The sequence below is a fragment of the Fragaria vesca genome, linkage group LG3 (assembly GCF_000184155.1).
Source record: "Fragaria vesca subsp. vesca linkage group LG3, FraVesHawaii_1.0, whole genome shotgun sequence".
Taxonomy (NCBI): domain Eukaryota; kingdom Viridiplantae; phylum Streptophyta; class Magnoliopsida; order Rosales; family Rosaceae; genus Fragaria; species Fragaria vesca.
Genome location: NC_020493.1, coordinates 23,799,476 through 23,810,755, shown reverse-complemented (window position 1 = coordinate 23,810,755; position 11,280 = coordinate 23,799,476). Strand labels below are relative to the sequence as shown.

The 11,280-nt window shown below is 39.3% G+C and overlaps 2 protein-coding genes across 2 annotated transcripts in view; both read left to right on the top strand.

The window, feature by feature from the left end:
• Window positions 1–6,519: 6,519 nt before the first annotated feature.
• Window positions 6,520–8,415, top strand: LOC101302918. The gene is made up of 2 exons (XM_004294938.1): window positions 6,520–6,604; window positions 6,711–8,415. Exon 2 carries the CDS (start codon window positions 6,720–6,722, stop codon window positions 8,148–8,150), a length of 1,431 nt encoding a protein of 476 aa, XP_004294986.1. The 5' UTR covers window positions 6,520–6,604; window positions 6,711–6,719; the 3' UTR covers window positions 8,151–8,415.
• A 2,362-nt stretch (window positions 8,416–10,777) lies between these two features.
• LOC101313498 overlaps window positions 10,778–11,280 on the top strand; it is a 1,073-nt gene continuing 570 nt past the window's right edge. Inside the window, exon 1 of the mRNA XM_004296137.1 lies at window positions 10,778–11,057. Within this exon, the coding sequence (XP_004296185.1) occupies window positions 10,778–11,057 (280 nt within the window). The remainder of the gene's footprint in view (window positions 11,058–11,280) is intronic.

Below are 11,280 nucleotides of genomic sequence, written 5' to 3'. Positions count from 1 at the left end.
CAACCAAAATTCAATGGTTTCTGATTTGTTTATTTCAGTTGGTCGCCACCTCTTCAGACCAGAACGGAACACAGGGCCCGCCTACCTTCTGATGATGGAGGCAGTCTCCTGTTTCGGCGAAGTATATGAGAAATTCTGGGAATGACGACCAAGGTTTTATAGGGTGCTTAATTTTCACGCAACCCAGGATGAGTACTTACACGTACGGACGCTTTTATTTGAACAAGTCTAGCTTCAAGGGTACGTTCGCGCCTCTGGGGAATACATGGATTTGTTGACTTTATTTTTTCTTTTAGTAATATAAGAAAATATAATATGAACTTACTTATGCATCATCGAAATTACACGTAAAATCAATCCACTTCAATGGGAATGTCAAGCCTGCCCTGCAGCACCGTCACCATTGAGAGACTGAAACCAGCGGCGAAAACCACTCCAAAGACTAAATATTCGATACTGGTCCACCCAATAATTAAAAGAAGCTTGTTTGAGGATCGAACTTGGTTTGAAAAAACATTTAGTAAATAAAAGCCATCGTCGGTGGCGTGCACATACTATTCGCTTTTTTAGTTTCCTTGACACAAGTTCCGAATTCAATTGAGCCATGCACATTTCAAAAAAGAGAACCATATATGTAGTCATGACCTCCTTTGGTCGACCTTATATAAGTAGCTCTACCACGACTTAAATCTCACATCCGATAATTCTGAAATATCTTGTATCTATGTTAGCTATAGATACGTAGTCATTCAAAGAATTGGCCCGTCCGATGATACATAGAGGGATCATCGAACCCAAACAATGAAAGAAAGAGAGAGGACAAGAGTGTACGTACATTGCAATTTCTTAGGGAAGTGGAATTCACGCTCCCATTTTTCATTTGTGGTAACTTAATTTTTGTATTTAGTGATTTAGTTTTCGTCTTCTTATAAAAATAATGATTAAAAATAAAAAGTAAATGTGTGGATTTTAATTTGAATAATATAGATTTCACATCCCTTTTTTTAGAGTACATAGATTGCAATTTGGTGTATAATTACATGAATATTCCAGATAGCGTTTAGTTACACGAATCATTACATTTTCCATATCTCACGTTGCATGCCCTAAGAAATTTCATGCCGAAAGATGCACAGCTAGCTAGCTAGTGTTGTACAATTCATTCGAACTTGTACAACGTCACTAGTTGACATTAATCTGTGTAAACGTCATGACGATTCATGACGGCCCCTACAAATCAAGTTGAACACGTTACGGTCTTGGATCGGGTAGTTCGGGTAGTGGAGACAGGATCATAGAAATTTAGTGGTCCAAACGGAATAAAATCCATTCCATCACTGTCAGCCTCCATTTGGATTAAAAACAAATTATAAAAGGCATATATCACAATCATACTTGAAATGGATTAGAAGAAATTAGTATAGTTTATGCACCAAATGAAATAATAACAACTATATTGTATTTCTTTTATTTATTACACAGTGAGATTCTCACATTACAATAATGTATAACAACGTATTTAATTACAACTTTGAATCGAATCGAAATGTGTACAAAGAATGAACAATTTATATATAAACACAGATGTATTTTGTTTAATTATGTTTCATCATCAACCAATGTCGTATACACACACATACATATATACATATATATGATAGATGATAAACTTCAAAGATGATGTAGTTCAGTAGTTAAAATATAAACAATTGCTGGAATATAGTAAGTTAAAATAGTTCATTTTAACAGATAACTGAACAGGAGAAGGATCAAAGACAAATGGTGATATGGAACCATTAGATTCAGATCAGACGATTAAACTGATGAACAGGAAAAGAAGAAGATTAGAAGAATGACTGAAGTTTCAAAATCTGAAATTCCTTTCCTTTTCCAACTTGAAATCAGAACGTAAAACTCTTTCCCGATGAGTCAAATTTTAGCGAAATCCTTGAAATTCGGTTAGAGCCCATTGCTCGTATTAAGGCCACCGAGCACACCCCGTACAAGCGGGCCTAACCAAATAAAAACAATTAAAAACCAATTGCTCCTAATCAGGTTTTGGGTCTATTCACCTAAGGGAGTCACAATCCTTACTTAAACAATTCACCGGGCCTAACAAAATAAAAACAATTAAAAACCAAAACTGGTCTTTCCATGAAGCATTGCTTTTCCAAACCAAATCAATCACTCAAGGATTTCCAAGGAACTGAAATGCTTGTTAAGAAACAGTTTCTTTAAATCGAACATCTTGCTGGGGAAGCAGAACTTGAATAGCTCAGGAACTTTTATGAAACACAACAGTGGAAATACTCGAATTTGAGATTTTTCAAAACAATACTGGCTAACTTTGATATGAACATACTTTTGATGAGGAACATGAAAACATGAGAAGTCGACGAACCACCAAACTGAGTAAAGTTGTACAGACTAGTTTACAACAGGAAACTTAACATGAGAACAAACAGAATTATACATCAATGGATCTCGGTAACTGAAAAAGATGAAGTTTACAGGAGACCTGGAAGGAAATTTGGAATAGAATTATGATAGGTAGTTTCAAGACTGAAACCAAAAAGATGTACAAGAACCACAGCTGGAATTTAGTATTTGAGTAATCCATTATTTTTTTTTTGAAAACATTAGTAGGATAAGCGAAGATTTCGAACTTAATAACAAGTAAGGTTCATAACTCAGAAGCTTGGTTTCAATGAATGGAGTGCGCGGTAAAAACCGCTATTAGCTTATCATAGCACAGGACATAATTGTGATGTATTTTTTGTGTGTCTTCTAATGGGTTGGTAGATCTGTTATTTTGGTCTCTATAACCCCATTTCTTAGTTGTTTTCTTGAACCTGAGGTCAATTTCATTGTATTAGTCTTCAAATTTGGAAGATGTACGTACTGTAGATGTTAGTTTCTTTTCTTTTAGATATTGATTTGTGAGTATTGACGTGGTAGTGTACTGCTGAGTTGAGTTGCTCCATTTTTGAAGACCTATGCTCTATTCAGAAAATACACTTTTTGTCGTCAACTGGTTTGTACATGATGTTATAATTGAATTAAAGCAACATTTAATTTGATATGTATGTTGTCTTAGGAAATGGAAAAGAAGAACAGTGATGAAGGTCAGATACACCTGTTATAACTGGTTAAAACCATGTATGTTGTCTTCAATTGCTGGTTATAACCGCACTTTTTATGTTTGTGCTGTTCCCTAGTCTGTAACTACACTCTTTATTAGTATGAACTTAGGTTGTGTCAGGATATAGAAGAGAAGTAAACTGTATATTTTGATTGTGTTTGCCGACTGAGAACTCAGATTTTGTTTTCTGACTAAATGTATTGTAACGGATTGCTTTAAATCGTGTGGAAAAAGTTTGGCCTTGTTTTGGTGTGTGAGGATTAGATTTGCAGGAGGACTACATAGAGTGGCGAACATGTTATCTAATACACTCAGGGTCTTGAAAGAGGAATATATGTAGATGTTTGTTGGTGTTTAAGGAATTTCTAAAATGACATTTTGTAAGCAGCTAATTGATTATGTTTCCATGATGAATTTCTTATGAATACTTCTTGTTAGGATATGGAGAAGAAAGATTATGCAAATGAAGGTGACAAGCAGGGGAAGATTAATCAGGATGAAGGCCATTCTGAGCAGATGGTGCTAGCTGTAGGCTCTGTTGAGGATATAGAGCAAGTTGATGGCTCTGGTGAGGATACAAAGCAAGATGAAAGCCCTGTTGTGGAGAAGAAGCAAGATGTTTCCCCTGTTGGCGAGATTGCGGCTGATGATAGGATGTTACACAGTGAGGTTCAGATGAAACAGGATAAGGATAAGCCACTTAACAAGGAGGTTATGACAGGGAAGGCTAACAAGGGGCAGGGTGCTCTGATGGGGTAAGTTGATATATATTGATGATGTTCTCTTGTGTTTGAATTTTCTATCTGCAACTACTTGTTGTCAATTGTTCATATGTTTTCTTTGAATGCAGGCCTCTTTCTCGTTTTAGGCCTACTTTTCTGCGACTTTTGATCCCTCTTGTTGGAATTGGAATCGCTGTCGGTTTCGGGTACTACACTGGTGTCACATTGTCATCGTTTGAAGCTGGTTCTGTTGACCTCCTATCTATTATTCCGTCTTCTTCCTCGCCCACTTTTTCACTATTGAGGGGAAATGCCCGCTGGATTAACCGTCATGTGGACTCCTTCTTGGCTGTTCCTCATTCAAGTGGCTTCTTAAGGGTCTTGATCTCCTGGCTCCGGTTTTATATATTATCATTTCTCAAGACTCTCACCTGAAATGCAATTTTTTGCAGTTTACATCACTCATGCCTTGTCTATCATTTTAACTCACGAGGGCATCTCTCTTGGCATAAGGCGCGTCATCTGGTATAAGAACTATATGAACATGTTCTTTTCTGATGCATTGAGGTACCTTTTCCCATCTTTCTTTCCTTCTCAGTATCCTCCAAGTACTTTTGCAGTACCCAGTACCTTTAATGCAACTGTTACCTTCAATGCACCTCTTACCTTCAATACACCTGTTACCTTCAATGCACCCCTTACCATCAGTACTCCTGTTACCTTCAATGCTCCTGTTACCTTCAATGCACCTGTTACCTCCAATGCACCTGTTACCTTCAATGCACATGTTACCTTCGATGCACCTGTTACCTTCAATGTGCCTGGTCCGAGAAATGATAATGAGTCTCCATCTGCGGATTCTGCTCATGGAGTTGATGAGTCTCGTGTGGTTTCTGCTCCTAGAGTTGATGAGTCTCCGATGCAGTCTGTTCCCAGAGTTGATGAGTCTCCATCTGCGGATTCTGCTCACATAGTTGATGAGTCTCCATCTGCGGATTCTTCTCACATAGTTGATGAGTCTCTGTGGTTTCTGCTCCCAGAGTTGATGAGTCTCCATCTGCGGATTCTGAACCCAGAGTTGATGAGTCTCCTGTGGTTTGTGCATGTGGTTTGTGCTTCCAGAGTTGATGAGTCTCTGGTGCATTCTGTTCCTAGAGTTGATGAGTCTCTGGTGCATTAGAAACAATGAAACATAGCTATAGGTTAATTACTGATACTCGATCTTTCTTTAATTTTTCAGCTTCTCCAGGTCAGAACTAGGAACTACGATCTCCAGCAACTTCATAGGGTTTGTAATCGAGGCCTTTAAAGTTTCCCAATAGCTTCGTTTGTATAAGGAGCAAAATTGCAGTTAACCTCAACAGAAATATAAGCAGCTTGAGACAATCGGTATAGATTATGCAGAATGGTTGGTTTTCTTTTCAACACTGCAAAATGATATTCATGTCAAAAAGAAGTTGTTGTAAATCACGTTGTACTTAACCGATAATAGTTCTTGGCATACTTTGACATCTTCTCACTTAATGTCTCTTAGCTCATAACCATATAAGATCAAAAATGATGTAGGAATATTTATGTGCACTAACAAAGTGACATACACACAGTGAAAACAATGAATCGCACGCGTGAGAGCGGTTTTTCCTACATGCGCAACACACGTGTAGAAAGGACTAGTATATATATATATATATACACACACACACACACAATGCTGATCAGATGCGGATTTCCATTTTTGCACCACTTCTCGATAAAATTTCCTCAAACTTCCTTCTAGACATATCTAGATCATCTTGTGTAGATCATCTCTGCAAAATTTCAGCCAATTTAGTGATCGTTAAGGCCCTCAAAATCGAAAAACAAATCGACGGCCTGTATTATGTCCGGTTCAGGTATATAATAGAAAAACGCAAGTTTGAGGGCCTTAACGATCACCAAATTGGCTGAAATTTTGCAGAGATGATCTACACAAAATGATCTAGATATGTCTAGAAGGAAGTTTGAGGAAATTCGATCAGGAAGTGGTGCAAAAAATGGAAATCCGCACCAAAAACTTTGGTGCTGACATCCGCAGCCAAGAAGGGCTATATATATATATACAATGCTGATCAGGTGCGTTGTAATCAATTAGAAGAACTCATGGCTAGATTGACCGTTGTAATCAATAATATGTATCATATATAGTTCTATTTGTCTAAAACAAGGCATGAATGAGAAGAGTCCTATCTCTTCAAAAACAGTCTGCCAATAAGCACACCAGTTAATACAGAGTGTGCTGACACCATGAGCAACATAGGCCAAGCCCTAAACGGCTCCTCTGAGGGTTTTGTTGGCGCATTCACAATACGGAGTTGGTGAGAGCAGGTGGGGCAGACATGCGCAGGACTCAGCCTCAAACAGAGCAAGCGAGTAATCCCTTCTCCTGCATTGTAAAAGTGATCAAGGCTCTTGCCACAAATCGAATGTAGCAAGCAGAGATGCACTTACAAATTTCAGCAACTGTTTTCTGGAGCGTTCCAATCTTCAGACTGTGGATGATCATCTCCTTTGTTTGTTTGGATTGGGCTGCAGTGGGGCCCTTTGACACTTAAGTGACCACGTGATCAGCAGGGTCGGCGTATAAAAAAGTCCAGCTTCTTCTTCTCCACTCTTAGAAAACAAAAGAGTTCTGCTCGCCCCTCTTTCGGAGAAACCCTAGATTGGATTGGAAATTCCAACAGGAGCTCAAGCAATCGGACATGTAAGTCTATCTCTCAGATAATGTCAAATTGTTTGTGTTTTCGTGATTGATTTCTATATGTATTGTTGTATATGCACATTGATTTTCAACTGTATCAAACTGTTAGCATCACACAATGTCCACCGCCGAGCGTAATCCAATGTATTTATGCCTCGCAATTCAATTCTATGGCGGTGATGGATTCGCTAAGAGTCTTGCTCGATTCGGTAAGAGACTTTGGATCATCAGAACGATGACTGCCCCTATCCGTTTTCGCCTCTTGAAGCTAATCCATTTCTGTCGCCAATTTGTTGACCCATCGGGCTTCGACATGGTTCCCATCACATTCAAGCTCTACGACCAAACAGTAACTTACTATGGGCCCAACGACAAGTGTTATGGCGAATGGAGTTGGGTAACTGAAAGACGGTTTCAAGTCCCTGTCACTGATTTCCGGTTCCAACCCAAAAGGGCTGCTTATACAAAGATCATGTCTGCTTATCTTAGGAGCTTGCAAATCCCTGAACATGAGCACCCAAAAATTATCAAACATGTGTGTGAGGTGCTTGACTTGGCCGACCCTGGATTGCCCCTTGTTGTGTGGATAAGGCGTCTCATTATTCATTGCCCAAACTCCGTCGAATCATATATCGAGGGGTTGGAGAAAGTGAGGTTTGATAGTTTGGAGGGAAACACACCCTGTGCTATTTGTACAGAGGACCTTGATCACTTTCGAGGAGGGATTGATAAAGATGAGCAGCAGACAATTATTCGCTTGCCCTGCTTGCATCTCTATCACCGAGATTGCATTGTCCCCTGGCTCAAGAGGCGTTGGGTGTGCCCTTTGTGTCGACACTCCATGCCTCTACAGCAAGCGACTAAGACCAAGTCATCAACAAGATCCTCAGCACTGCCGCATTGGCCTATGCTGATCATGTCCTTTAACAGAACTTGTTCTTTAGTCTTTTACCACCTAACAACTCACGAGGGCATTTCTCTTGGCATAAGGCGCGTCATCTGGTATAGGAACTATATGAACATGTTCTTTTCTGATGCATTGAGGTACCTTTTCCCATCTTTCTTTCCTTCTCAGCATCCTCCAAGTACTTTTGCAGTACCCAGTACCTTTAATGCAACTGTTATCTTCAATGCACCTCTTACCTTCAATACACCTGTTACCTTCAATGCACCCCTTACCATCAGTACTCCTGTTACCTTCAATGCTCCTGTTACCTTCAATGCACCTGTTACCTTCAATGCTTCTGTTACCTTCAATGCACCTGTTACCTCCAATGCACCTGTTACCCTCAATGCACATGTTACCTTCGATGCACCTGTTACCTTCAATGTGCCTGGTCCGAGAAATGATAATGAGTCTCCATCTGTGGATTCTGCTCATGGAGTTGATGAGTCTCGTGTGGTTTCTGCTCCTAGAGTTGATGAGTCTCCGGTGCAGTCTGTTCCCAGAGTTGATGAGTATCCATCTGCGGATTCTGCTCACATAGTTGATGAGGCGTCGGGTGTGCCCTTTGTGTCGACACTCCATGCCTCTACAGCAAGCGACTAAGACCAAGTCATCAACAAGATCCTCAGCACTGCCGCATTGGCCTATGCTGCTCATTGCGTCTTCCGGCTGTGTAATAACTGCTACGCTTCTTTGCAGATTATTGAAGCGATCGCGAGCTTAAGAATGAGGATACTTGCACAGCCGCCTGTGCTGTTTATATTTCTTATGAAGATTTTCCGTTCTCACAGTAGTTGAAACTACATTTCATATGCCGCTTAATATGATCTTCTGTACATTAGTTATTTTTAACTATGTGTTTTACTGTATCTTTTGATTCATCCATTATTCATGTTCCCTGTTATAAATAGAAATAGAGAGGGATAATGTCATATGGTCAAGTATGTTTAGAGAGTCGGATTGCACACTGTCAAGTGCTCCAAGCCTGATACCTGAAGCTCCTGTTGCTTATGATGGTCATCGCCTGCATTATATCGAGTGTGGTACTGCTGTACTGGTGATGCCTGTTCTCGGCTGTAGAACTATGAGTTGGTTACGCAAATCTGGTGGTATTGTTCTGGGACATTTTGTGCCATGCTATGGTATATTCTCTTTATTGAGTATATTGCATCTCCAATTGTGTTGATTACGAAATTGTTGCCATAGTCAAGGTTGTAAAGAGTAAACAAAAATTGAAAAAGTCAGCTTATAATTGTGAATTTCCAAAAGTCATCAAAGCTCAGCAGAATATCAATGAGAAACCTGCTCACCAAATCAATGGGAGTCGTTTCTTACAACATTGATATGTCTGAGTCCATCATTAATCATATAGATTCAATCAATTAACTAGATCTCAATTAACCAAGTATCTCTATCTACAAAGTAACAATCTCTATAGTTTGGATGACTGCGCGCCTTGAGTTCTTTTGCTGCAATCTTTTGATCTTTCATGTCAATATATAGGCAATCGACTTCATACACATATCATGCTATTCATGAACGGAACGTGCAATTGGAAGCAGCAAAGTCAAGCTTCTTTCTTTGTTTTATCAATTTGAAATGAAAAAATCGAGCTTGCAGTTTCACAATTAGAGATTTCTCTGGCTTGATATTTATGTTTGGTGCGCATATGCTTCACAACTCCATTGTTTTGTTGGATGGATGCATCGTTTTAAGAGAATGGTTCCTTGCCGATAAGAGTCGCTAATGTAATCACATTGAAGTAGAAGGGCAGACTCCTCATTTATCATCCATTGAGTCAAAGGTTCATGTGCTATTCTCTGTCTTTGAAAGCTCAAAACTTTAGTTTTGAGATGTTAAAGCTAGCTCTTGTTGACTCTCTTATTAAAATCTCTTTCTCTCATACTTACATAGAGGCAAATTTTCTTGCGAATACTCTCTTATTAAGATTTACCTTTCTCATAGTAGTGGAAACTACGTGTTGTGCTGGTTGGTATGATCGTCTGTACATTAGTTATTTTTAACTACTGTACGTGTGTGTGTCTAATCTCATATGGTCAAGTATATCGAGTGTGGTACTGGTTGTGCCTGAAGCTCATATGGTCAATACAGGAGAGAAACAAAAGCACAACAAAATGTAAACCCAACCTACAAAATAATATACAAGTCCCTAAACAATAGGCAATACACGAGAGAAATCAAATGAGCTGCTTAAAATCTCAGTTTTAAAAAAGAAATTTAGATCGTAACTCAATGGCCCAACTAATACACTCAACATACAAAACAACTAGGTACAAGTCTGTTAACAAAAGACATACACACTGAACACAGCCAAAATATGAAACGATTTGCTTGAACAAATTTCAAAAATCAATACCAATGTTTCAAGCGAGCTTTCCTTTGAATAGAGTCCCATGAAAGTTGACAAAGAAGAAATGTAAAAAACGAATGCGAATAATCTTGAAAGGTTGACATGACGAAATCATAACCCATTTTTGTTGTGAGATAACATGAAAAAAAATAAAATAAAATTATATATAGAGGACATGATGAGTTGAACACTAAAGGGTAACCTCATCATATGTGGACTAGCATTATCTGCACACCAAATCAATTAGACAAAGTTCTGATTCACCCCTAAGCTGAAAGATCTTTCATATCTTAGAACTTTAATCTTATTGAAACATACTAAGATACCATCACCAGCCAAGCAACAAGAAGAATATAGAAAAAATAGCAATCGTTGGAAACAATTATAAGAACTCGTGGATAAATTGACCGTTGTAATCAATAATATTCATCATAATTCCATTTGTCCAAAACAAGGGGCAAGACATCCCCTTGAGCAACAAGGCAACTCTGCAGGAATGAGAAACGTGCTATTCTAGGGCTCTCTTCAACAACAGTCTGCCAATAAGCACACCGGTTATAGAGCCTGCCGAAGCCATGAGCAACATAGGCCAAGCCCTAAATGGCTCTAAGGGTTTTGTTGGCGCATTCACAATACAAATGTTCTGATACACCCCGAACCTAGTAAGTAATTTTAATATTGTGATTTCCAGTTATTGGTAGCTAATCAATTCGGAAATTCATTATGCTATCCTTAATAGAGGTGGTTTAGTCGAGTTCATAGATTTTTAGTTACCCGAATAAGAGTTCGTAAGTAAAGGTTCTAGCTAAACAATAAGGCTTCTTATATGTGGGCTGGGGTATTTTAAGTGAGCCCGGTTATGTTAACGAATAAAGAAAAAAAAAAGAAGAAGAAGGAGTCAACCACTCCCTCCACTCTCTCTCCCCGACCCCGACTCCGACCCTGCCCTATTCTCCTTGGCGGAGCGCCGCCGTCCGGCCACAGCAAACCCTCACGTCGGTTCCATTCGGCAGCTGGGACGTCGCTCGTCCTTCCTGGGTTGGTAGCCGGCCTCATCTCGCCGGCAGCGGCTCACGGTGGCACTGTGAAGGCCGTTGGTTTTGTAAGCCGGAACTTTCTTCTCCGGCCACTGATTCAAGGTATCTTTGGGGGGTTTTGTAGCTCTTTGATTAGTCTTTCAACCACCCAAAAGAGGTAGAACGATTTGGAGTATAGGGCAAATCGGAGCTCTTGAGTTCTTGAGTTTATAATGAGTTTTCCGGCCAAATCTTTGAGCTCTAGAGTTTGTGTTAGTCATGATTGTTGTTATGCTTGATGAGAGGAAGAGTTTGATGTATGCCTTGTTAATTTTGGTTGAAGTTG